Genomic DNA, 24174 nt, shown 5'->3' with positions numbered 1-24174 from the left:
GCCAGGCCCTGCCCCCTGCCCAATGCTCCTGTGACAGTCCTAATTGTTGGTGACCGACTCACCCTCACTTCAGAGGCCTGGGCCCAGTTCAGCTACTTAACCCGCTGCACCCCGCCCGCCTGCCAGTTACTCGTGGGCAGCTGCGGCCCCACCTGCGGACCTGCTGCTCACCTGGGCAGGCGCCTCTTCCCAGCCTGTCCGCAAAGCCGGCCTCAGAGCGGTCCATGCAGGCTGTGCCCTCAGCCCTGGCCGCAGCCATGGCGGTGCAGGTGGCCCTGTGGCACCACTGCCTGCAGGCCATCCGCTCGCGGGGGCGCCCCGGGCACGGGACTTCAGTGCGCTGAGGACGTGCTGCTCTCGGTGCTGGAACAGGTGCGTGCCCTGGACCCCCGCCTCCTCGTGGACTACTCCCGGGACCTGGAGGCCTTCCAGTTTGCCCTGCGCCCCTCCTGGAGGTGCCCCAGTGGGTGGACGCAGAGGCCCTCTTGACTGAGGAGGTGAGGACCGCAGAGACAGGGCCGGCCTGGATGCTGCCGCCTGGGCGTCCCCGGGGAAGGGCCCGGCCTGGAGCGGTGGATGACAGACAATGTCTTCAACACCCCCGGAGGGCAGCGCCAAGTGCGTGGCCACATCGTGCCCAACAAGGTCCTGCAGGTCCCCAAGGACCTTCCGGTGGTGGCCATCGTGCTCTGCACGGCCTCCTCACGCCAGGTACAGGCCGGATCCCTCTGTGCACGCGTGTTTGTGTACACGGGCGTGAGTCCTCAGTGTGCATGTGTGTGTGACTGCAGGATAGTGAACGCATGTGTGCGTACACGTGTGCGTGTGCGCACATGTGAGTCTGTGTGTTGGTGTGTGAGCGTATGTGCACGTGTGCACAGGTCTGTTTCAACGTATGGCTCAGCTGCTAATGGCGTCTTGGCCCTGAGCGGGTTCCGTGGCCGGAAACTGTCAAGTGAGCCAGGGCTCTGGCCTCAGTCTCTCCCCTGGTTGCCTCGTTGATGTGATCTGGTGGGTGGCGAGCTCCGGCGTGGGCGGTGCCCCTGGCAGACCCAGAAGGTATGGGCTTCCTTCCAGCAGGGACTGCCTGGACCTCGAGGGCGTTGGAAGAACGGGCCAGGCTGTGCCGGGCCCAGCAGGGCGGAGACCCTGGGTGAAGAAGCCCATCCTCCTGAGGGTCAGGGCAAAGGTGGCAGGGCTGGGAACCGAAACAGAATGTCCTGCTTCCCTTGGGAGGGGACAGGCGTGTGGCGATGGTGGCTGCCACCCGGCATACGTCTGGCCCTCACATCTGCCGTGAGGTCAGCAAGTGGGCATGGTCAGCCCGCCTGAGGGACGGTGACCTGCCCTGGAGCTCAGGCCTGGCTGCACATCCAGGCTCGGGCCCACTTGGTGGTGTAGGGACCTCAGCTACCTGGGCCCAGAGGACCAACCTTTCCCCAGGGTGCGTCCCGTGGGTTCTGGGGAAGCCTGGCATCTGTCTGCAGGCTGATGTGAGGGACCCCAACCCCAGAAGGGGTGGCTGCCAACCCCGGCCCCTCCCCAGACCTGCCTGGTGACCTGGGGCGGGTGACCACCCTCTGGGGGCTGATGATGAAAGTGCCCGGCTGGTGTGCAGCTGCCGGGGGCGGGGCAGCTGGGCTTCCCAAACGGGGCCTGGAGTGGAGATGTCATCCTGCCAGGCCGGGTGGCTCCACCCAGGCCTCTGCCTGCGGACCAGGAGCTACTGCTTCACCCTGGGCCGCTCACAGTGGCGCCTCCCTGTCCACACCAAGAGGGCTGGGCATGCCTGGGGGCACCCTGCCTCCCTCCATGCTCCGGGGCCTGAGCAGCTACGTGGAAAGTGGACTTTTCACACTTGACGGCTCAAGTGTACTTTCCGAAAAGCACACGGGGGTGGGCCTGGTGCAGCAGGCCATCCCCTATCGTGGTCTGGGCCGTCTCGCGGGGCTCAGAAGCTTCGATCCTGGCAAGGCCACAGGGGTGGGGGGAGCGCTGTCTTTTCTGGGGATGAGCTGGGGATGCGGCCGCCTGGCCGCCTGGCCAAGGCCCCAGTGCTGACCGAACACGGTGTGTCTGTCCGGGCTCCAGCTCTCCACTGACTACCTGCTCACCAGGCTGCTGCTGGCTGTGCTGGGCTCCCTCCAGGGCCGTCACCTGGACCGCCTCTCCATCCTGGACCGGCTCAACCACGAGAGCTGGCAAGAAGGCGGCAAGGGCCCTGGCCTGACCCTCGGCCACCTGAAGGTACGCGTGGGGGGCTTGGCGGTGCCCCGGACCCGCTCGGCCTCCACCGGGCCCGTGTCTGTAACCAGGGCCCGAGGCCAGGGGCACCCGGGTTGGACCCTCCTGCCGGCTGCACCGGCGGACAGCCCGGACTGAGCTCCGTGTCCGAGGTGTCCGAGGCCTCCTCCGGGTTCCCAGGAAGTGACACTGCAGCTCATGAGTGTGGCCATCGGGCCCAGGGCTGTGGGGCACCTCAGGCCAGCCTCCCCATCCTGGGGCCAGTATCCTCGGAGGCCGCCCTGGGCCTGGGTGCAGATCTCCCATCAGACCGTGGGGCTGGGCTGCACAGAGTGGGTACTCCAGCCAGCTGGTGCCAGGCCTGGAAGCCCCTCACCAGGCTGCTGGCTGTGCTGGGCTCCCTCCAGGGCCGTCACCTGGACCGCCTCTCCATCCTGGACCGGCTCAACCACGAGAGCTGGCAAGAAGGCGGCAAGGGCCCTGGCCTGACCCTCGGCCACCTGAAGGTACGCGTGGGGGGCTTGGCGGTGCCCCGGACCCGCTCGGCCTCCACCGGGCCCGTGTCTGTAACCAGGGCCCGAGGCCAGGGGCACCCGGGTTGGACCCTCCTGCCGGCTGCACCGGCGGACAGCCCGGACTGAGCTCCGTGTCCGAGGTGTCCGAGGCCTCCTCCGGGTTCCCAGGAAGTGACACTGCAGCTCATGAGTGTGGCCATCGGGCCCAGGGCTGTGGGGCACCTCAGGCCAGCCTCCCCATCCTGGGGCCAGTATCCTCGGAGGCCGCCCTGGGCCTGGGTGCAGATCTCCCATCAGACCGTGGGGCTGGGCTGCACAGAGTGGGTACTCCAGCCAGCTGGTGCCAGGCCTGGAAGCCCCTCTGTCCCCACGCCCCTGCCACCGGGCCTGAGCCACCCCACCCCGCACGGCCGTGAAGGGGAAGCAGCTGAGGCTGGGAGTCTGGGGTCTCCGCTGAGGGTGAGCGGTGGGTGAGAGCGGCAGGGGCTGCCCCACACCGGGCGTCGGGGCCAGAGAGGGGGCCGAGCTGCCAGGGGAGACGGCTCTGCAGTGAGTCCCCGTGTGCCCCGCCCACCGCCCCCTCAGGCCTTCATCGCCACCCCTGAGGGGTGCCAGCTGCTGAGGGGGTCCCGTGGGGTGGCACACACTGTGGCTCCTGGGCCCCTCAGCGAACGAGAGGGTGCAGCAGGGCACCTTGTGACAGGAATGGACCCCGGCTGGGGGCTCAGGGTCTGGGGAGGAGGAGGCGCCGGTGCGGGGTGGGGCAGGTAAGTCCGTCCTGGTGGCTTCAGAAGTATTCTGGGCCCAGGCATCCTGGCACACAGACTAGGGCTGGGACGGTGCCACAGGACAGGGCTCTTTGTGTAGGGCTGCAGGGCATCAGTAGGAGTTCGATGAAGGGTGGGGCACATGGGGAAAGCCCAGAGGGCGGGTAGGAGCCTCAGAATCTCCTGAGAGGCACCCTGGGAGGCTGGTGTGGGACCCTGAGGAGAAGAGAGGCGCCAGGCGGGGGCAGCAGGCAGGGAGCGGCTGGGACTCGAGCAGGGACCGGGGGTGGCACGAAGGACGGGGACCGGTGGGTGCGGGCAGGGTGGAGTGGGACGGCTTTGGTAAGGGCGGCGGGCTGCAGGCGGCCAGGTATGAGGGTGGTGGGGGCCTGAGCCGGCCGTCCCGCCGCAGACGGCGATGCTACGGGCCGCGTGCTCTTCCCGGCGCCCGAGGACGGGCGGAGCCGCAGGGCGCCGTGTACCGCCAGCCTGTGGTGCTGCTCTGCTGTCTGGCCACCAGGAACCCGCCCCACTCCCTCTACCCCGAGCGGAAGCTGCCGCAGGACTCCGGCCTGGACCTCAGTGCCCTCTCCCGGCGCGCGGGGCGCTTCGCCGGCCAGCCTGAGGCCTCCCTGCGCATCTGTGTCACCCACCTGGGCCGCAGCCCCCCGCCCCGAGTCGGCAGCGGGGTCAAGGCCCTCCTGCAGCTGCCCGCCAGTGACCCTGCCTACTGGGTCACTGCCGACTCCGGCGTCCTGCTGGGCGAGGTGGGGGCAGGGCAGGGCCAGGTCACACGTGGGTGCGGGTGGAGGCCCGCTCCGCGACCCCTGGTCTGGAGCCGAGGAAGGTGGGTCAGGTCAGCCCTCGGGACAGCGCAGCGAGAGCATCTGTGGGGGAAGCTGTGCCCGCTGGGGTCAGATAAGCCATGCGTGCCCCCAACCACCGGCGGCCTCGAGAGCCAGGGCCAGTCTCTGGGAACAAGGGCCGTCTGCGCCTGCCCCATTTTCCACCTGAACCTCCCGCAGACCCACACTGGACCGGTGCTCAGAGCCCCACCTGCCCAGCCTGGGGCCCCACAGCGGCCATGCCCGTTGGGCGTTCAGGTGCTGTCGGCCAGCTGTCCCTCCTTGAGTGCCCAGATCCAACCAGCTGGGCTAGGCCTCCCCTCTCCCACCCCATAGAGTCCCCTCTAGCTCCCGTAGCCCAGGGCCAACTCCCACCCTCCTTCCAGGGCACACGGGGCTGGGGTGGTGGTAGCGGGAGGGGTGATGCACGCTGAGCTCTCAACCAGCACCTGATGGGGCTTCCTCTGTGTCAGGTCCATCCAGGGAAGGGCCAGAGGAGAGGGCCCCGGACAGGTCCACCTGCAGGGAGGGCTGCACAGGCAAAGACCCAGAGGCGGAAAGCCCAGAAGCCGGGGAGCGTGTGAAGTCCCACGCTGGGCCCGGGGCCCCGTCATGGCCCCCAGATGTCACCGTGACCCCTCTGTGCTGCCCACGCTGGGCCCGGGGCCCCGTCATGGCCCCCAGATGTCACCGTGACCCCTCTGTGCTGCCCCACCCGCAGTTCCAGGTCTTCACATCCAGGATGAGGACTGGATCTCGGCCATGCAGAGCATCTTCCTGAAGACCGAGACCCAGGGTGCTGAGAACTGCTGAGCTGAGTGCCTGTCTCAGCGTCCTCCGTCTGGCTACACTGCCCCATGGAGGCTCCTGGAACATTTGGAGAAGGGAATGGGCTTCACCTTGAGTGGGTGGGGGGAGGGCGGAGGGCCTTTGTCCCCTGGGACCACCTGAGCCTGTCCAGGGAAGGCCCTGTGGGAGTCTGGGAGTGCTGGACAGTGGGTCTTCAGAGGTCCTGGGATGAAGGTGCCACGTACTTCACGTGACGGTTGTTGATCCATCCATACGATGTCATCAAGACTCTGAAAACCAAGAACCCGCGTGAGACGGGAGCTGGTCCCCACCTGCATAGTACACCGATCCACGTGATGAAATCTCGGTATCTGATCTTGAATACATCAGTGCGTTGCTTGTACACAGTGGAGACAGTACCTACTGCTTTTTGTGTACCTGCGGGCAGATTATTTTTCCTGGAAACATAAAAGTAGAAAATGCTTGTATGTAGACAGGCAATTCAACCCTCCTCCATTCTCCGTGAATGACCCCCTGCCTCACCCCCAAATCCTCACCTTCCAGTTCATGAAGGAAACATCCGCAGCCTCACCACCAGCCGCTACTGATGCTGTCACGTGAAGTCAGGTGGCTTCTCCTGGCATCTGATGCCAGCCCCTCCATCTCTTCTCTCTGCCCTATTTCCCACCTGCATTCTCTCATCACCTCACTGCAGACAGCCTGCAGCCTCTCACCCTGCGGAGCTGCTCACCCTCCATGTGTCCTAGCCAGCAGGCATTTTCTACTCTTCACTCTCTTTGCCTCTCAGTGACGTTACTCCTCAGATTCTGAGCCACAGCCCACAGCCCGGGGTCCTGAGAAGGGGCCTGCAAACCCTGAGCCAGTCCATGTAGCAGCCAGTTCCCTGAACCTCCTCCAGAAAGACCTGTGGCCACGGAGAGGACGTGCGAGTTTCTCTGAAGGCTGTGGGACTCAGGACCAGAGTTGACACTCATACAAGGAGACCAAAAAATGCCATGATGCCCACCCCACCCCCACCCCCTGCCATGAGACAGGGGAGGTTGCAGAAGACATTATCTTGGTCCAGTCTGATTTGTAATGGGTACAAAGTGTCCAGGCCCACCCTGTGGTCATTTCCTTGCTGTTTGAGGTGTATCGGGATGGCTGGCTCTACTTAGCAGGAGTAAGAGCCACAGTGGTAGGAAAGGCCAAGGGGAAGCCTTTCAAACCACCTACTCCCATGGTCAAAATTGTCCAGCAAAACATACTGTGTGCCAGTGCAGTATCAGGGCTTAGAGCCACCTTCAAAGACTGTGATTCACCAGGATGGCCTCAGCAACAGATGGGTCAAAAATGAAATGCTTAGATATAAATGCAACAAAATATACACAAGATCTATTAGAGAAAAATTACATAACTCTGATGAACAAAAATCAAAGAAAGTAATAATAAATGGAGAGATATTTCATGTTCATGGATAGAAGACTCAGTATTGTCAAGATGTCAGTTCTTCCCAACTTGGTCTATAGATTCAATCCCAATCCCAGCAATTTATTTTGTGGATATCAACAAATTGATGTAATGTTTATGTGGAAAGAAAAAAGACCCAGAAGGCAACACAATATTAAAGTAGAAGAACAAAGTCGGAGGACCAACACTATCAGACTTCAAGATTTACTATAAAGCTACAGTAATCAAGACGGCAAGAGACCAGACAAATACACCAATGGAACAGAATAGAGAGCCCAGAAAGAGACCCATATACATAGTCAACTGATCTTTGACAGAGGAGCAAAGGCAATACAATGGTGCCAAGGTGGCCTCTTCCACAAATGGTGCTGGAATCACTGGACATCCACATGAAAAAAATGAGTCTAGACACAGACTTTACACCCTTAACGAAAATGAGTTCAAAATAGATCAGACAGCAAAATGTAAAGCATAAAACTATAAATCTCCTAGAAGGTAACGTGGGAGAAAACCCAAATAACCTTGCGTATGGTATTGACTTTTTGATACAACGCCAAAGGCATGAAAAAAGCAGTGGATAAGCTGGATGTCACTGAAATTAAAAACCTTCACTCTGTGAAAGACAATATCAAGAGAATGAGAAGACAAGCCACATAATGGGAGAAGAAATTTGCAAAACACACATCTGATAAACGACTGTTATCTGAAATAGGCAAAGACCTCTTAAAACTCAACAATAAGAAAAGAAACAACCTGACCAAAAAATGGGCCAATGGCCTTAACAGACACCTCACCAAAGAAAATATGCAGATGGAAAATGAGCATATATGAAAAGATGCTCCGCATCATAGGTCATCAGGGAAATGCAAGTTAAAACGAGATACCACTCCACACCTACTAGCACGGCCAAAATCCAGAACACTGACAGCACCAAATGCTGGCGAGGATGTGGAGCCACGGGAACTCTCATTCGTTGCTGGTGGGAACGCAAAATGGTGCAGCCACCGTGGAAGACAATGTGGTGGTTTCTTGTAAAACTAAACATACTCTCACCGTATGATCTAGCAATCACATCCCTTAGTATTTAACCAAAGCAGCTGAAAACTTACGTCTACACAAAAACTTGCATGCAGATGTTTATAGCAACTTTACTCATAGTTGCCAAAACCTGGAAGTAACTGAGATGTCCTTCAGTAGGCGAGTGGATAAATAAACTGTGGTCCTTCCAGGCAATGGAATATTATTCAGACTTAAAAAGAAATGAGCTATCAAGCCATGAAAATACATGGAGGAATCTTAAATGCATATTATTAAGTGAAAGAAGACAATCTGAAAAAGGCTACATACTGTATGCTTCCAACTCTATGACATTCTGGAAAAGGCAGAACTATGGAGACAGCAAAAAGATCAGTGATTGCCAGGGTTTGCGGTAGGGGTAGGCATGAATGGGGGGGGGCACAGGGGATTTTTAGGGCAGTGAAAATACTCTGTACGATACTATAATGGTGGACACATGTCATTATACATTTGTCCAGACCCATAGAATGTACACCACCCAGAGTGAATCCTAATGTAAACTCTAGATGATTATGACATGTCAGTGTAGGCTCATTAATTACAGCAAATATACCACGCCGGTCGGGGATGTTGACAGTGGGGAAGGCTACATACCGGTAGGGGTAGTGGGTGTATGGGAAATTTCTGACGCTTCCTTTCAATTTTGTTAAGAATCTAAACCTGCTCTAAAAATGTGTCTTAAAAAATAAATTAAAAAATTAAGAACTCATTGGGATTGTGGTGAATGGCAGTGGATTACATAAACGGAACCAAGTCGTACCCTGCAACCGAGGTGCCGTACTTTGTGGTTTCTTTAGTGGAACAGACAGCACAGCCTCTGGGACGTGCTATGTGACTACTGGTCTGGGAAATGCATTCTCTTGAACCCCCTTTAGAGAGGAGGATCAGAAACAATTTGCATTCACTTGGAAGAGGCAACAATGTAAGTTCATGATCTTGCCCCAGGTTCATCCTCGTGCTCTGTGTCACAACGTGAGCCTGATGGACCTTTATCATTGGGACATCCTGTAGAGCGTCACTCTGGTTCACCGTTTTGATTACATCCTGCGAAGAAGACCTGGGGAGCGTTAGCTAGCAGTTCGCTGGATGCCTTGTTAGACATACTCACTCCAAAGTGCGGAGGGTAAGTGACTCGGACGGCTGTGGGCTCCAAAGTGCGGAGGGTAAGTGACTCGGACGGCTGTGGGTTCCAAAGTGCGGAGGGTAAGTGACTCGGACGGCTGTGGGCTCCAAAGTGCGGAGGGTAAGTGACTCGGAAGGCTGTGGGTCCCGAGTGGGGTCAGAGCCCAGCTGGGCTCTCCAGCAGGTGCAGGTGCCGGTGGAACCCTGGGAGAGTGGGCAGCGCGTGGCACCTCCGGAAACCCTAACGTGGTCGTGGAGGTGGTGGAGCGGGACCACGTCATCTGCAGCCTCAGTGCTCAGCACAGTGTCTGCCATGATGCGCGGCCCGGGTGGAGAACGAGGCCCCGCCTGCGAGACCCCAGCGGACCGTGTGCTCCGAGCTGCCCATCGGGAGCCACCTGGTACAGGGTCCTCACCTGTGCAACGAGGCAGGAAAAAAGGATGAAAAGATATGAACACTGGAAAAGAAGGGGTGAAAATATTGTTATTCATAGACGACTTGATTGTCTGCATAGAAACTCGCAAGGAATCTACGAAGAAACTACTAGGTCTGCTTATAGAGAAGAGTTAGCTATAAATCTATATATTAAGAATCAATATTGGAAATGAAATTTTAAAAATACCTTTTACAGTAGCATCAAAAATACCAAACACAGGGCTTCCCTGGTGGTGCAGTGCTTAAGAGTCCGCCTGCCAACGCAGGGGACACGGGTTCGAGCCCTGGTCCGGGAAGGTCCCACATGCCGTGGAGCAACTGAGCCCGCGAGCCCCAAGACATGAAGCCTGCCCACCTAGAGCCTGTGCTCCGCAACAGGAGAGGCCACTGCACTGAGAAGCCCGTGCACCACGATGAGGAGTGGCCCCCCTCACCGCAGCTGGGGAAAGCCCACGCGCAGCAGCCAGGACCCAATGCAGCCAAAAATAAATAAATTTATATATAAAACAAAACCCCAAACACCTAGGAACACATCAAATAAAAGATGTGTAAGACCTCTACGCTGAAAACTGGAAACACGGCTAAGTTTAATTTTAAAAGACCTAAATTAATGTTCATGAACAAGCATTTGTACTATTTTAATAGTTTCCATTGTCCTTAAGTTGATATATAGATTTAGTACAATTCCCACCAAAATTCCAGTAAGGTATTCTGAGGAAATAGACAAGATGACTAAAATTTATATGCGCATTCAAAAGATCTAGGATAGGAAATACAATCTTTAAAAGGGAGAATGAAACTGGAGGACGCACACTACTTGATTTCAACACTCTCTGTGAAGCTGACGTACTTAAGACAGTGCGGTGTGGACATAAGGGCGGATAAAGTCAGCAACGAAAGGGAACAGAGGAGGTAGAAGGAGACCTGCACCTACGGTCACAGCTGGCAAAGGGCCACATGTCAACTAGACGGGAAGGAAAATCTATTTAACAAACATTGGAAAGACTGGGTATCAGTCTGGATAAAAATGAACCTTGCCCCCTTCTCGACTCCACGCACAAAATCAATGGGAGGTGGGTCATAAACCTCAACATAAAACCGGACACCACAAAGTTTCTAGAAGAAAACATGGGAACAGATCTTCAGGACCTCAAGGCAGGCAGAGGTTTCCTAGGGCGGATCCAAACAGCACAGACCATAAAAGAAACACATGAACAAAGAGGACTTTAAAAACGGGATTTCAGACCCCCTGGCCTCTCAGCTCCTGTGCTGTGATCACAGCTGCCCTGTGACAGTGTCTGGGTCACCCTACGAGTGCCAGCTCTCCCGGTGGCTGTGAGCACCACGGGGCAGCGGGCCTCGGGTCTGCTCAGAGCCCCCCCCCAAGGGCCCAAAGCTGTGCCCAGCCCCCAGCTGGGGGAGCGACGGGGTGGAGCCAGGCCAGCCCCAGCCCTCCACAAAGACACGGGGCTGCATGGGGTGTGGGTGCCCACCTCGACCAGAGGGAGACCAGAGGTTCTTAGGATGGGTGAGGACCTGGAGGTGTGGACGTGGCTGTGGCTGCCTGCAGCACACGCTGGTCCGGCCTGGCCTGACCCTTCCCAGGCAGGAGAGGCGAGGGAGCCTGGCATAGGCAGAAACCAGTGAGGGGCAGGAGCCAAGGGACAGGGTGTCAGGGGGAGCCAGGCAGAGCAGGGGCGTGGGCTCGGGGCTGGGGGTCCCCCTCAGCTGCACACCCGAGGGCAGAGTGGCCCCAGGGCCGCGAACTCCCAGACGTTCGTTCGGCACCTGCAGTGGCCTGCGTGCCTGTGGCGTGCCCTGGAGCCATCAGGGCTCAAGTCCTGGCTGTTTGCTCTTGGGCATCTTGGTGCCCTGGTCCCGCGACCCTGCGGGCCTTCCGTGGAGGTTGTACGTGAGGATGTGTTTTGCAGGTTCAAGCTCGGGCCCAGAGTGTGCAGTGTCAGGGCCCCCGGCCCAGCTGACGGTCACACACCCCGTCCTCCAGCCCGGGGGAGGCCCAGGCGAGGATCCGCTCCCTGAGCTCCCCGCAACAAAGGTGCGGTCAGGGAGCGGGGGGCCTTCCTGCCAGACTCCTCTGCAGCCCAGCCCCACACAGTGAGGACAGACGACCAGCTGCTTCTTTATTGAACATTCACAGGCCAGTGACGTATGGGGACGGCAGCTCACTGGGGAGGCGCTGAGGGTCCAAATGGCCCACATCCAGGAAGCTCCACTCGGAGGGGACGGGCCCCTGGGGGCGGGGGCAGCTGCCCGGCCCTGCCCCTCCCCCCTTCACCTGGGCTGGGTCAGCAGCTGTCCTGTCCCCGGGGCCTGTCCCCCTTGCAGAGTCTGTTTGCCCCGGGTTCCCACCCCCAGCCGACTGCGTGAGCATGGGACAGGCAGCCGGGTCACAGCTTGTTCCGGGGGCAGCGCTGCAGGGCCTCCTGCAGGGCCCCGATCACTCGGTCCACGTTCTCCCGGGAGGCGTTACAGCCCAGCAGGCCGATCCGCAGGACCTAGGGCAGGGGCGGGGCGCAGATGTCAGCCTCTGTCTGGGGCCCTGCCTGGCTGTGACTGAGGTCAGGGCAGAGCCAGCTGGCGTCCCCCTGTGCGGGAGGAAGGGGGCAGGAGGGTACACTTGGCCTAGGTCACTCCCAGTACAGTCCCCGGGGTTCAGAGAAAGGTGTTCCCTTCCTGATGCCCTGCTGTCCTGGGTCCTCAGATGCCCGCTGACCTCGGCCTGGATGTGGAGCACTCGGAACAGCAGGCCCCCCTTACCTTCCCCACCGAGGGCCCGAGGCCGCCCGTGATCTCGATGTTGAAGTGGTCCATGACGTAGCGGACGAGGTCTCTCCAGTCGTAGCCCGCAGGTACGGCCACGGTGGTGATGGTGGGCAGTCGCGTTGCCTGCAGGCCAGGCCGGGCTCAGCCACCTCGTGACATCGCAGCCAGCTCCACCCGCCCTGGCCGGGCCTGCCCTGGCCTGGCCAACCCTGGCCGCAGGCTCCAAAGGGGCGGGCAGGGATGCATATGGGGGACGGAGAAAGGGCCCCAGGAGAGCGAGGTCACCACCGCCCCAGGAGCCACGCCCACCGGCTGGCGCTCAGGGCAGGGCTTCCAGCCTCCAGGGACCCCTCCCTGTGTCTGTTCTCTGACAGGCCACAGGCTGAAACTCGGGGCGCCTGGCTTATTCAGCTGACCCCCTACCCCCAGCCCCTCCAGGATGGTGTCTGGCTGGCGCTCTGGGGGCCGATGGGCGTCCTCCAGCTCGGGGATCGCCCGTAACTACTCCGGGTGGGGAGGCTCTGGGGGAGGTGGAGGCGTCCAACTCAATGTCCTGAGATCCGGAGGCCAGGAAACCGCGACAAGGACGCTGCCAGCCTCCGCACCCCAGGACCGCCCTGCCCCCGCCAGCACTGCCACGTCCAGAGGAGGGGGCTGCGCCGGAGCGGCCCCTCCCCCCGCCGCCGTCTGACGCCCGATGCCCCCGCCCGCTCACCGGGTCCCTCACGAAGAGCTGCAGGCCCAGCCCCCGCAGGCGCCCGTGCAGGTACTCTGCGGCCTCGCCGTGCTGCCGCCAGCTGTTCTCCAGGCCCTGCGTGGGGAGGGGCGGCGGGGAAGGCAGGGTGGGCTGGGGGCCCTCGTCGGGGGGCAGAGAGGGAGAAGCCGGCTGGCGTCCACCGGGGGTAACTTTGGCCGGGGGAGGGGCTCCTCTCCTGGCCTGGACCCTGAGCGCCTCGGGAGCCCCCTGGAGCCCCAGGTTCAGGGCCCTGACTCTGCCCCAGGGGCCGGGCGGGGCTACCTCAGGGAGGTGGAAATAGTCTGGGTCTGGGAGAGGGACGTGGCGGCCCAGCCGGTGGTTGGATCCTCCAGGCCCCTGGGAGGGGTGGAGACGACCTGGCCAGAGGTGGGGGGCTGGCAGGGGGCAGAAAGGCTTCTGGGCCGCACGCTGCCTCCTGCCCTCCCAGCCCTGTCCCCGCATCTGCCCTCAGGGCTCTGTCCTCCGGGGCCTCTACCCTCAGCTGGCAGCCGGCTCTCCCCCCCACCGCCATCCCACGCCTGCCCAGAGCTATCCCCTCCCCACTCAGGGCTACTCTCCAGCAGGCCCCCAGCACCTCCTCCTTCCTGCGGCCCCTCAGCAAACCAACCAGCAGTTCTCCGAGTCTTAGCAGCCCTCTCACCCCCTGCCCCCAATCAGCTTGAGGGAATCTGCGGGGGGGGCGCGCCCAGCGGCTCTCCAGCCTCAGCACCTGCGGGGTCCCAGCTCCACGCTGCTCAGCTGGCCCCTCCGCTCACCTGCTCTGCTAGATGGGCCAGGCTCTCTCTCAGGCTGTACAAGCTGACCACGGGGGTGGTGTGATGGTATCTGGAAGACAGGAGGGGGTGGCCAGGTCACTGGGCGGGGCCAGGGCAGTGACTGTGTCTCTCCCAGCCCCAGCTGACCCAGGCTCTCTGACGACGGGTCGGCCCCCACCCAGGGGAGCGCGGTCCAGCTTGGGGGCCACAGACCTGCAGCCAGATCTGGGGAGAGCCCGGCTCAGAGCAGGGCACTGGCCAGGCTGCGGCGGGAGGCTGACTGGGCCGGAGACCAGGCGCTGGCCCCCACCTGGGGCCCCAGGGCCCCGCTGTGCCCGCTGCGTAGGGCACAGTTCCTGGTGTCCCTGTCTACGTGTGTCACGTAAGGGGCCTCAGGTTAAGGTCAAAGCCACCTCACAGAGAACCCCCTGGCCCCCCACTCCCTCTGAGAGATGGGTAAAGCAAGGCCCAGGATTGGGAAGATGTGTCAGGCCAGGTCCAAAGTGCCTGCAGATGCGCTGGGACTTCTGGGAGGAGAGGGGGCGCGCCCAGCGGCTCTCCAGCCTCAGCACCTGCGGGGTCCCAGCTCCACGCTGCTCAGCTGGCCCCTCCGCTCACCTGCTCTGCTAGATGGGCCAGGCTCTCTCTCAGGCTGTACAAGCTGACCACGGGGGTGGTGTGATGGTATCTGGAAGACAGGAGGGGGTGGCCAGGTCACTGGGCGGGGCCAGGGCAGTGACTGTGTCTCTCCCAGCCCCAGCTGACCCAGGCTCTCTGACGACGGGTCGGCCCCCACCCAGGGGAGCGCGGTCCAGCTTGGGGGCCACAGACCTGCAGCCAGATCTGGGGAGAGCCCGGCTCAGAGCAGGGCACTGGCCGGGCTGCGGCGGGAGGCTGACTGGGCCGGAGACCAGGCGCTGGCCCCCACCTGGGGCCCCAGGGCCCCGCTGTGCCCGCTGCGTAGGGCACAGTTCCTGGTGTCCCTGTCTACGTGTGTCACGTAAGGGGCCTCAGGTTAAGGTCAAAGCCACCTCACAGAGAACCCCCTGGCCCCCCACTCCCTCTGAGAGATGGGTAAAGCAAGGCCCAGGATTGGGAAGATGTGTCAGGCCAGGTCCAAAGTGCCTGCAGATGCGCTGGGACTTCTGGGAGGAGAGGGGCCCATGGAAAGGGGGGTGGGGACCAGGCCTGGGGGCCCTGGGAGGAATGGGGGGACCCCGTTGGGGGCATTGAAGGCCTGGCACTGGTGAACCCCGGGGCTCCAGCTGGGGTATGAGGGCGTGAGGGTGGGGCTCCCCATCCCTTAGCACTTCCCTCCCCCTAGCCACCCACCCCCTTTTCTCCCCACCCAGCCCTGCCCCCTCTCTCACATCCTGGGCTTGTCCTCGCAGCCCCAGAAGTTGGCCAGCCGCTTGATGTCCAGGTAGAAGGAGAAGGGCTTGGTCTTCCGAGTGTAGATCTTATTCCTGGGGAGGAGAATCAGCCTGAATGCCCCCCGCCCTCCATTGCTCAGAAGTGAGCCAGATGGGTGGGGCCCCCAGGACCCCCGTGTCTGTATTCAGGCCCCCCGGGGCCCAGCCTGTGCCTCTGCCTCGAGGGTGTGCGCCTGTCACTCGGGCCGGGCTGATTCCCATGGAGTCACCCCAACTCATTGCTCAGGTCAGAGAAAGGGGGACCGGAGGGTCTGCTGCGTGGTGAGTTCAAACACGTAAGGATGACAGAGGGGACCCTATATGAGGAAAGCGTCCTGGGAACTTGTTGGAAAACCCGGAAACTTTGAAGAATGCACTAACCGTGGAGTCTCCAGGCTGCTCCCCTTACCTACAGGCCCGGACTTGAGCTGAAACATTTGCAGGCTCCAGGCAGCCCGTTCCCCGCAGACTGGCCCCACAGTCCCAGCCGGCGGGAGCCCGTTCCCTAATACCTATCCTGTTTGCTGCCGCCCCTCTTGAATTCAGTGGTTTTATACACGGGCAGAGCCCTTGGTTTGTCCCAAGTCTGAAGTCAAGGGCCTTTCTGTGCAGTCCTCCAGTTACCTGGCTGGTCCCTATGCTAAATGTATACCTAATGGATAAAGGCACATAATTACATCACCCCTGAGATTTTCTCTAATTGTTTGATATATGGTACGACGTTTCTTGCACACTTCCCTTATCTGTCCATTTATCTTTGTTACAAAAATCTGAACATAGGGTCAGCATATGCTTACGCTCAGTGTTAAATGGTGAAATTTAAATGTAATTAAAATAAAAATAGTATACTCATAAGAAAATGACAGAGGGGAGACTGAGGCTGGGGGTCTAGAGATGAGGCCTCACCTCTCCTAGAAACCAGCGCAGGCTTGGGGAAGAAACTGTGAAGCTGGGGTCTGCCGGAGGGGCCTCTGGGGCAGCCTGGGAAGAGCCGCGTCCCCGGGCCAAGTAACCCCAGGCTGCCCTGGCAGGCCTCTCCTCCCCACCCGGCCCGTCCTGTTCTCTCCTTTCCTTCCCCCTGGTCTCCCCAAGCCCTGCACCCCCGTGGGCTCCTCTGCTCTCAGGTCCCAGGCGATGCTGGCTGATCTTGAAACATTAAATACAGGTGTTCTCCAACAGCTCCAGATGGAGGTGAACAGACCGGGGCCGCTGTCTGACCTCCGGACTCAGACCCAGATGCCTCCTTGACCTGCCTCCGGGCCTCTCAGACTTTGCACACCCACACAGAACTCCAGATCTCTCCTCACATCCTCTCTGTTCCGTCACCTGGGTGCAGCTCACGGTAACGGCCTGCTGGGGCCGGTCCTCAATCCCCTCCCCCAGCCCACCCAGGCCTGGTTCAGGGTCTGGACACCGGGGACATGGCGGGTGTTGAGGCTGCAGCGGGTGAAGGGGGCCTGTGCCTAGCCCGGGCAGCAGCTCCTGCATCGGCTCCTGGATGCTGAGCCAGGGTGGAGGCAGCAGCGGGCTGGCACTGCCCCCCATCCTTGGCTTGAGGCCAGGGACCTGCTGGAACTCTGGGCCCTGCAGCCCACACACAAGCCCCGGGTCCACAGGGAGCACCTTCTGGAGGCCAGCCTGGCCAGGCCACTCGGCCACACGCATGGCCCTCAGGCTGCCCCAGACACCCCGCTCCCTGGGAACCCAGAGAATGGGCTCACCTGTCCAGGGCGGGCACCTGTCCAGGCTGGGGGGAGCACTGCAGAGCACGGCCCGAGGAGCCGACCCCTCCCTTGCTCTGTCCCTCCCTCCTCGGGGTCGTCTGGCCTTGCTGCCCGTCCAGCCCTGGCTGGGGGCGGGGCTCACTCACTTGGCCTTGTCACTGAAGGAGATGAGCGAGGTGCCTGCAGGGGCGTTCAGGACCTTCTGGGAGCCCGAGTATAAGACGTCGATGCCTGTGGAGGGGAGGGGCCCATGCTCAGGGGCCGAGCCCCACGTGGAGGAGGGGTCGCGGGGGCGCCGCCCAGCCCAGGTCCTGAGAGTCCGGCAGAAGTTGCGGGAACCTGGGACCCACCACGCAACTGGTGTCGGAAATGGGAGGGACAGTGTCGGAGGACTAGACCCTTAACCTGTGGGGTCTGACGCTATTGCAGGTGGGCTGAGCTAACTGGAGGGCACCCCGTTAGCATCTGCTTGGTGTGGAAAACCCATGTGTCTGGGGTCAAGCGCTGGGAGAGAGCGGGGGGCGGCAGAGGGTGGAGGAGCAAACGGGCTTTTCCTTCACATCTTGCAGCGCACGACCCCCGGGCTTCCACGCGGCCTGAGGGGATTTTCAAATTCTGGGGCAGCCGCAGAGGGCGGTGGTCAAGCCCAAAGCTGGGAGGACAGAGGACCAGGGTTCGAATCCAAGCCCTGCACCCGTCTCTGACTCCCTGAGGGTGGGGACCCGGGGGAACTGCGTGCCCAGGTGCACGGACAGGTGGACCCGGACTGCTCTTTAGAGTTCATTCCTAAAGCCGAAAACTGGGTGGACCCAAAGCTCTCCCGAGAGGAAAGGGGTGAAGTGGGTGTTTTCACACAGCGATGAATCCTCAAGAGCAGCATCGAGAGGGACCCTTGTTGACATTAGGCTGACATCTGCTGACCCACAGGGTCCCGTGGAGGCCGGGATGGGGCAGTGAAGGCCAGAGGCCTGAGCCTGGCCCTGCTGCTCCGCGGCCCGGGCCGCAGGCTGGAGCCTCCTTGCCCGGCTTCTCCCTGCACGGCGGGGGCGGCCAGCCTGGAGGCCCAGGGTGGGCGTCCCGGGGACAGCCCTGCCTCCTGCTCCCTTCCCCAGGGCCCCTCTGTGCGCTTGTCCTTTCAGAGCAGTGGTTTGGGGTCAGCCCAGAAGGCTCCCCCTGCAGCACTGGATCCCGCAGAGCAGAGCACCCTGCAGAGCGAGAAGCGGGCCAGGCCAAGTGGGGTGGGCAGCCGTGGACGCAGCACCACCCAGAGTGGACCCAGGCTTTCCTCCCTGAGGAGACGCGGGGCCTGGAAGTCTTCCCCGGGCTGGCCTGCAGGTGACAATATCAGCGGTGCTCCCTGCACGTGACAGGCGTTGGGGGGGTCGGCATCCTGATTGGCAGGGGCCCTGGCACTGCCCCCACCCCTCCTCCGAGGCTCTGAGTGCCTCTCCAAACGCCTCCCCTGGAGGGTCCCTTCCTCCCGCCTGCCCCCTGGTCCCGGCCCAGTGGGCCAGCAGAAACACGGGGTGTGGTCAGTTTATGGAGCGTGTCCTGCCCCGTGAGGAGCTGGTGCTTCCCCCACGCCTTGTGGAGACCAGCGCCTAATCCGGTATGCGGCTGACGGACACGCAGGCCCTGGCACAGGACCCCTCCCAGCCAGGGCTTCTGACGCTTCGGGCCACCGGTGGCTGGGGTGGGGGGCGCTCCCTTACCCTGCTGGTCCATGTAGATGGGGACCCCGCCCAGGGATGCCACCGAGTCCACCAGGAGCAGGCACTGGTACCTGGGGGCGGGAGGGGGCTTCAGACTCTACCCCTGGGTGGGGTTTCTGGAGGGGCCTTAAGAGCCTTTAGAAGGGCCACCGGGGAAGCAGGGGGTGCCTCCCACCTCCCCCAGGGTGCCTCTTCCAGGGCTCTCAGCTCCCCGGGACCAGCTCTGTGTCTGAACCAGGGTGAGCCCCCGGCACAGCGAGCGTCACCCTGGGGGCCCCAGGTGGCCGGACCCAGGTACTCATGAGGCCAGCCAGGCAGTCTGTGTCCTGGGGGCTGGCTGGGTGCTCTGAGTGCTCAGGGCCAAGGGCCGTGTGGGGTCCAGGGACCAGCCTAGCACAAGGCTGCAACTGTCCTGCTGACAGCCCACAGGGCAGAAGTCCAGAGCATGGGGAGGACAGAGTCCAGAAACAGCCTGAGCTGAAACCTCTGACTTCCCTGCACCTCCACATTTTCTTTAAAAAAGGCACAAAGCGTATCCCACGCGGACCTATGGGAGTCGTAGCCCAGGTGACATCTGTGAGCTTGATTCACTGGACAAGACTCCAGGCAGCAGGCGGTCCTGGCTGGGCTGTGCCCAGTGGGCCCGAGGCCCCCGCGGAGGATGGCAGCCCTGCCGGGGTGACCCTGCCTGTCGGTGGAGCTTCTCTCCTTCCACCCTGCGGTCGGCTGTCCAGAGCACGACTGCGGGAATCCCACCTGACCCCACGCACGGCCCTGGGCAGCCCGTGCAGGGGTGGGGGAGCCTGGCGGAAGGCAGTGGAGGACGGCGCTGCTTTGGGGCTCTGGGACCTCGGGGCGAGGGGGGCAGGCCGGGGCAGCCCTGGCACCAAGGCTGCAGGGTCAGCGTGAGCCCTCCCTAGTCATGGGGCCAGGAGGGCAGTGGTGCTGGGGGGACACCTGACCCAGCTCTCAGATGGGAGGGTCCATCCAGCCTCGGCCCAGGGCCAGGAGGACCCCCGAGGACCTGCACCCCCGTCACACGGCAGAGGCTGGGAGGACCGGCCAGCAGCCCACCACTTTCCCACCCTGTCCTCAGACTGGTCTGATCTGTGCCTGGCTCTGCCCCCGCACTGCCACCCTGGACAGGCTCACCTAAGGGACGGGCTCACCTGAGCGGACAGGCTCACCTGTGTGGACAGGCCCACCTGTGCGGACAGGCCCACCTGTGCGGACAGGCTCACCTGTGCGGACAGGCCCACCTGAGGGGACAGGCTCACCTGTGCGGACAGGCTCACCTGTGCGGACAGGCCCACCTGAGGGGACGGCCCACCTGAGGGGACAGGCTCACCTGAGGGGACAGGCTCACCTGTGCGGACAGGCTCACCTGAGGGGACAGGCTCATTTGTGCAGACAGGCTCACCTGAGGGGACAGGCTCACCTGTGTGGACAGGCTCACATGTGCGGACAGGCCCACCTGAGGGGACAGGCTCACTTGTGCGGACTGGCCCACCTGAGGGGACAGGCTCACCTGTGCGGACAGGCCCACCTGAGGGGACAGGCTCACCTGAGGGGACAGACTCATTTGTGCATACAGGCTCACCTGAAGGGACAGGTTCACCTGTTCAGACAGGCCCACCTGAGGGGACAGGCTCACCTGAGGGGACAGACTCACCTGTTCAGACAGGCCCACCTGAGGGGACAGGCTCATTTGTGCAGACAGGCTCACCTGTGTGGACAGGCTCACCTGTGCGGACAGGCTCACCTGTGCGGACAGGATCACCTGAGGGGACAGGCTTACCTGAGGGGACAGGTTCACCTGTGCAGACAGGCCCACCTGAGGGGACAGGCTCACCTGAGGGGACAGGCTCACCTGAGGGGACAGGTTCACCTGTGCAGACAGGCCCACCTGAGGGGACAGGCTCACCTGAGGGGACAGGCTCACCTGAGGGGACAGGTTCACCTGTGCAGACAGGCCCACCTGAGGGGACAGGCTCACCTGAGGGGACAGGCTCACCTGTGCGGACAGGCCCACCTGAGGGGACAGGCTCACCTGTTCGGACAGGCTCACCTGAGGGGACAGGCTCATCTGTGCAGACAGACTCATTTGTGCAGACAGGCTCACCTGAGGGGACAGGTTCACCTGTGCGGACAGGTCCACCTGAGGGGACAGGTTCACCTGTGCGGACAGGCCCACCTGAGGGAACAGGCTCACCTGTGGCAGAGCTCGCCATAGCCGTCGAGGGGCTGCAGCACGCCGCTGGATGACTCCCCCTGGGTCAGGAACAGCAGCACGGGCTTGTGCTGGGCCAGGGCCTGAGGGGACAGAGGTTACAGCCGTGGGCAGAGCCAGTGCAGGGAAGGGGCCTCCGCCTGGTAGGCCCCCACCCACATTTCCTCCCCAGGGACAGTGCAGATCTGGACAGTGGGAGCTGGATGCCCCTCAACCCCTCCCGCTCCCCCAGCTGACCGGCCCCCTCCCCAGGCCGGCGCACCCCCCGTACCTCCTCCACCTCCTGCAGCGTGAAGTGGCCTCCAGGGTCCTTGATCATCGGGTGTACGCGGGCTCCTGGGGGCAGAGTGAGTGGTGAGCAGACCCCGCACGCTGTGGGGGAGCCAGTGCTGGGGCCGGAGGCCGGGCCGAGCAGCTGGGTCCTGTGAGGGCCGCCCACGCCTGCCCCCAGCCGCTGCTGGAGGGGGAAGGTGGAGTGTGCTCGGTGAATCCGGGTTCCGGGGTGCCGTGGATGAGGGCGGGTCCCTCAGCTCCACTGTCCCCTCCCCAGCCCACCTTCCCTGAGCCCAGCCAGGCCGGGGCACCCCGGTTCTCTGCAGCCCTCTCCACACGGGCAGTAGAGAAGCATCTGTGCAGGGCTGAGCAGACGGGTGCCTCCCAGCAGAAGGTGGCTTCGGAGGGGCCGTGCGTTTGATGGATGACTGGGTGAATGGATGCAGGAGGCAGGAGCAGGCTTTGCCCTCTCTGGGGCCTTGGGGCTCCAGGGAGGCCCTTGTCCTGCTCTGTCTCTTGAAGCCCTGCCCCCCTCCCCGTGCACAGCAGGCCCCCAGCGTCATATGCAGGAGGCAGGGAGGCCCTAGGACCATCCCAGCCTCAGGGGCCTGGGGTGTGTGGTGGAGGCAGGGGAGGGGCTTGCCCAGGCCAGGAGGGTGGCCGAGGTCCGCTCAGGGTCCTGGACCCTGCCCGACCCGGGCTCCCCTGGGAAACCAGCGTGTGGACTGGAGGGGCCCCGGTGAGGGGTCAGGATGCCCTCGGGCTGTCGGGGGTTGTCCATTAACCTGGACCGAGGGTGGCCATGTGTGGAGCTGACCAGGCAGGGGTTCCGTGGTGATGTTTCCAAACCCGCGGTAAATCATTAAACCCAATGCACCCTCGGGCTTTCGACTTCTGTCTCTCCCTTTAGTAAATTTTACTCTGGAAGTGGAAACCCTGTCCATGCCTCCATAATTTGCAGCTCTAGAAACAGAGCTGTTTCTGAGATTTTGCGGGGGGTGGATGTCAGCTTCTGAAACCTTGTCCTGTGACGGAGTGGAGGTGGCTCCTGGGGGCCTCAGACAGCTGCGGGGATGCCCTGGGTCTGTGCTGAGACCAGAGGAGTCCCTGCAGCGCCGTCCCCACCACGGGCTCCGGAAATAGCTGCTCCCCAAACCCCGGGAGACCAGGGGGATGGGGGCCCCTCGAGCATCCCGGCGCCGCCCACTTGGAGGAGGCAGCAGGCTGGCAGGCAGGTGGATGCGTGAAGGGCCTCCAAGGGGGGTAAGTGCTCAGGGCCCGAGGTTGGTACCTGGAGAGGGGGGCTTCCAGGCTTCGTGCCGGAGGAGGGAGGCCTTGGGGGAAGCATGGAGCGAAGGGCCGCACCCCACGCCCACACCGTCTCTTACCGATGCGCTCCCCGATGTCCTGGGCCCGCTGCCCCCAGATGCCGTTGACCCCGACCAGGAAGGAGTCCCCCGGCTCCAGGAGGTTGAACAGGGCGGCCTCCAGCGCGCAGTGCCCCGAGCCGCTGATGGCCAGCGTGAGGGGGTTCCGGGTCTGGAACACGTACTGGATGCCTTGCTTGATCTCGTCCATGATCTGGGGGCAGCGGACAGGCAGGTCACCGCCTCCCCTACTCCCACCCCAGGGAGGAGGCCACTCAGGGCACTGACCGCTGTGTCTCAGTGGCCTACCTGGAACATCTCCTCGTGCATGTGTCCTATCGTCTGCCGCCCCCCAGCCGCCATGACGCGGGGGGTCAGGTTAGAGGGGCCGGGCCCCAGCAGAAGCCGGCTGGGGAGGGACAGGGGCTTACTCAGGGCTTCTGGGGGGGCCACCAGCAGCGGGTGGGAGGCCATGGTCCTCAGCCAACCTGCCGCCTTGTGCCCCAGGGCCGCGCTGGCCGCGGTCAGTGTCCGGAGCATTTCCCAGCAGGCCCTGCACTGGACGATGGGCACCAGAGGACACGGGGGCGTCCAGGAGGCGAGCCTGGTCGATGCGTTTCTGCTCCGCCTGCCGCCTTTTGCCGTGTGCCGTTGTTACCAGGCCGTTATCAATGCTCGTCCCGCACGTGAAGGCTTGGCAGCAGGGGTGTTGAACCCTCGGTGGGAGAGGAGGAGGCAACAAAGTCCAGTCAGTGAAAAACAGATCTTGGCCAGCTGCCCTCTGCTCTCCAGCCGCCCCTCCCGCTCCATCCCCGAAGGATGCCCAGCCTGGGACACCTGGCTGGGCTCAGGGGGCCCCAGCGTTTTTCTTATGGGACCAGAGCGCCAACATTTCCGACTTGGCAGACCTACAGGCTGTGTTAAAACTGCTCAGCCCTGCTGTGGTGGTGAGAAGGCGGTTACAAGGGTGTGGCTGTGTGCTAATAAAACTTTATTTACAAAAGAAGCGGTGGGCCAGGTTTGGCCCAGGGCCACAGTGTGCTGACTCTGGCTCAGCTCCTGGAAAGACTCACTTTAGAAAATATATATGCTCCACGTGTATAAACACACATATGCATACGCTGAGGACATGTCCGTTCCTGATCCTTTTGGAATAAGTATTTCCTTTTCCGTCTACACCTGAGGGCCCCGATGCTTGGTCTCCACACACGTAACCAAATGGTGCTCGCCGGGGGGCCCCCTCAGCTTCCGAGTCAGCACGTGGGTCGAATAAATGCAACCAAGACTCCCTGCAGGAGGAGCCAGGCCCAGCCCGGGCGGCAGCCCAGCAGGAGGAGCCAGGCCCAGCCCGGGCGGCAGCCCTGCAGGCGGGGCCAGGCCCTGGGACATCGCAGGAGCCCTGCGCTGTGGGGGGCCACCCTGCAGGAGGAGCCAGGCCCAGCCCGGGCGGCAGGCCAGCAGGAGGAGCCAGGCCCAGCCCAGGCGGCAGCCCAGCAGGAGGAGCCAGGCCCAGCCCGGGCGGCAGCCCTGCAGGAGGAGCCAGGCCCAGCCCGGGCGGCAGCCCAGCAGAGCCGCTGGCGTCCTGGGACATCGCAGGAGCCCTGCGCTGTGGGGGGCCAGGCCAGGGAGGCGCTGGACCGGATGCTCTCTGAGTAGATCTTGCTTCTGACGGCTCTCAAGGGGCCCGGCTGGAGCTTGCCAGGACTTCCCGTTTTGTGTTTAGGGATCCGACGCCTGGGCCTCAGTAACCAGGGAGGCGTCCGGGCTTCCACGGAGCCTCCGTGGTCGACAAGCACGTGCGCGTGGCCTTCTCCCATGGGGACTTGCCCCTCAGCTCAGCAGAGGCCCTGCATTCAGCGCTCGTTGCTTGGGCAGGCTTCGTCCGGCGTCCTGGG

At 62.4% G+C, this 24174-nt stretch overlaps 2 protein-coding genes across 2 annotated transcripts; one reads left to right on the top strand and one right to left on the bottom strand.

The window, feature by feature from the left end:
* Positions 1-224: 224 nt before the first annotated feature.
* MAB21L4 (mab-21 like 4) lies at positions 225-5184 on the top strand. Its single transcript, XM_024124742.1, is given in 11 exon segments — positions 225-319; positions 321-448; positions 451-505; positions 507-711; positions 2092-2247; positions 2373-2750; positions 2876-3059; positions 3939-3980; positions 3983-4293; positions 5093-5102; positions 5105-5184. Coding segments are annotated over 11 exon segments (1644 nt in total).
* A 6249-nt stretch (positions 5185-11433) lies between these two features.
* On the bottom strand, positions 11434-22839 carry AGXT (alanine--glyoxylate aminotransferase). Its single transcript, XM_007127798.2, has 11 exons — positions 22589-22839; positions 22301-22493; positions 20911-20975; positions 20622-20722; positions 18410-18480; positions 16844-16928; positions 14932-15027; positions 14180-14249; positions 12765-12860; positions 12044-12172; positions 11434-11781 (listed from the first exon to the last, which is right to left on the bottom strand). Exons 1-11 carry the CDS (start codon positions 22817-22819, stop codon positions 11674-11676), a joined length of 1245 nt encoding a protein of 414 aa, XP_007127860.1. The 5' UTR covers positions 22820-22839; the 3' UTR covers positions 11434-11673.
* Positions 22840-24174: the final 1335 nt, after the last annotated feature.

The sequence above is a fragment of the Physeter macrocephalus genome, chromosome 2 (genome assembly GCF_002837175.3).
Source record: "Physeter macrocephalus isolate SW-GA chromosome 2, ASM283717v5, whole genome shotgun sequence".
Lineage (NCBI taxonomy): Eukaryota > Metazoa > Chordata > Mammalia > Artiodactyla > Physeteridae > Physeter > Physeter macrocephalus.
The sequence above is the reverse complement of the archived record's forward strand: the minus strand, read 5'-3'. Positions and strand labels throughout refer to the sequence as shown.

Coding starts and splice junctions, on each gene's coding strand:
- AGXT (XM_007127798.2), bottom strand. CDS start 22,819: ATGCTCCGGACACTGACCGCGGCCAGCGCGGCCCTGGGGCACAAGGCG. Junction 18,481..20,621: donor TATGGCGAGCTCTGCCACAG/GTGAGCCTGTTC, acceptor TCCCGCCCCCAG/GTACCAGTGCCTGCTCCTGG. Junction 11,782..12,043: donor TCGGGCCCTCGGTGGGGAAG/GTAAGGGGGGCC, acceptor CCCCTGCCCTAG/GTCCTGCGGATCGGCCTGCT.